This window comes from Triticum dicoccoides, chromosome 3B (assembly GCF_002162155.2).
Source record: "Triticum dicoccoides isolate Atlit2015 ecotype Zavitan chromosome 3B, WEW_v2.0, whole genome shotgun sequence".
Lineage (NCBI taxonomy): Eukaryota > Viridiplantae > Streptophyta > Magnoliopsida > Poales > Poaceae > Triticum > Triticum dicoccoides.
The window spans coordinates 817852344-817853973 of NC_041385.1; the positions used below are offsets into that span (position 1 = coordinate 817852344).

The 1630-nt window shown below is 50.9% G+C and overlaps 1 protein-coding gene across 1 annotated transcript; it reads right to left on the reverse strand.

Annotated features, from left to right (window-relative positions):
* Positions 1 to 476: 476 nt before the first annotated feature.
* On the reverse strand, positions 477 to 1405 carry LOC119282450 (probable NADPH:quinone oxidoreductase 1). The gene is made up of 2 exons (XM_037562678.1): positions 1243 to 1405; positions 477 to 1168 (listed from the first exon to the last, which is right to left on the reverse strand). The coding sequence occupies exons 1-2, from the start codon at positions 1340 to 1342 to the stop codon at positions 660 to 662; spliced, it is 609 nt and encodes a 202-aa protein (XP_037418575.1). The 5' UTR covers positions 1343 to 1405; the 3' UTR covers positions 477 to 659.
* Between the last annotated feature and the right edge of the window lie 225 nt (positions 1406 to 1630).

The window sequence follows — 1630 nt, forward strand, 5'->3', positions numbered from 1 at the left end:
ACTCCGCGTGGTGGCTTTATTTATAAAGTTGAGCACATGCCTTTTCTCTAAGAAAAAAATAATTCGAGCAGATGCATTTCCTTTAGCTCCTGAAAAAGACATTAGATAGACTGGATTAGAAGGGCGTTATACGAAAATTTGAATTCATTTCTTGTTTGAAACATTCACTTGTTGCATACCATATCTCTCAACCGATTGACCTAATTTTTCTACCGCGTGTATAGCCCCATAATAATAGTGTTTCTCTAAAAGAAAACTCTGTTGTTCCCACTGTCCCAGTATGACAGGCACAAAAAATTAATAACAAAAATGATGGTGGGATTATGATCGATTAGCGCATAGATCCAAATAATGGCACATTCGCATTAGTCGAATAATCAGAGAAGTGCTTGATTTATGAAGCTAAATAGCTAATGTACTGGGAAAAAAAAAAGTCCAACACACACGAGAGCAACTCTCCGGAGAGTTAATAAGCAGGCTGCTTACAGTAGCAGCATCTTCTTTTTATTTCATGGAAGTACAAAATACAATTACACGAATACGAAGTAAAATTGCTCAGACTAACGAAACCAGGGCCATAGCCCAAACTAAAAGTGAACATCTGAGCTGAAATGCAGATTATTTAGGATGCTTTGGTGCCAAATTTATTCGATCTTGAGTCAATTCTCCGTGCGTTGCAGCCTGAGCGTGAAGGCCTGCAGCGAGAGGAGCACCTTCTTGAGCCGCTCCCTGGCTTGGGCGTCGATGAGGTTCCCCTCGCCGTCGAACTTGGGCGGGTCCTCGTACGCCCTGATGTGGAGCTCCGGCTTGTTGATGAAGTGCAGGTCCAGGTATATCCCGATCTCGCGCAGGTGGAGCGACGCCCTGCCCCCGCCGAAGTCGCCCCCCGCGCAGACGATCGCCGCCGCCTTGTCCGCCCAGCACTTGTGCGTGCCTCTGGACGCCCAGTCCAGCGCGTTCTTGAGCGAGCCGGTGACGGAGTAGTTGTACTCGGGCGAGGCAAAGAGGAAGCAGTCGGCGGCGCTGATCCTGTCGCGGAAGGCCTCGACGGCCTGCGGGAAGCCGTTGCCGCCGTCGGTCTCCAGGTCCGGGTTGGCCATGGGCAGGCCGGAGATGTCGACGTGGTCGATGCGCAGCCCAGGCATGCACTCCTCGCACAGCTCCTCGGCTACGCATGCAAGGTGCAGTCAGCACAGCAGTGCATGCAAAGTATAAATCCATGTAAAATGTATGCGTACGTACCGGCACGGATGAGGCCGTGGTGCCACGAGTTGTTGCGGAGGGAGCCGCTGAGAGCGGCCACGCGGAGGGTGGGCTTCGCCGAGGCCGCAATGGCTTCCATTTTTCTCGTATCGAGCTTGGTTGCTGTGTCAGTGATAACCGGAGAGTGAGTGGCTGCTTGGGTTTACTGGCCCGGTGTTGAGCTAGATCAGGTGAATGCGGTCCATTGGAGGAGGAGACGGCTGCCTTAAATAGACGAGCAGAATCGATCTCAGCCAGTTCATCGCGAACGTCGGATTCGTTGACGTGTCCACTGTGTCTGGTTGGACAAAGAGAGTGAATTCTTGACCTGTACCGGTCAGTAGTGGAAAGGTATGAGATCGTCATCGATGGCATCATGTTTCTTATA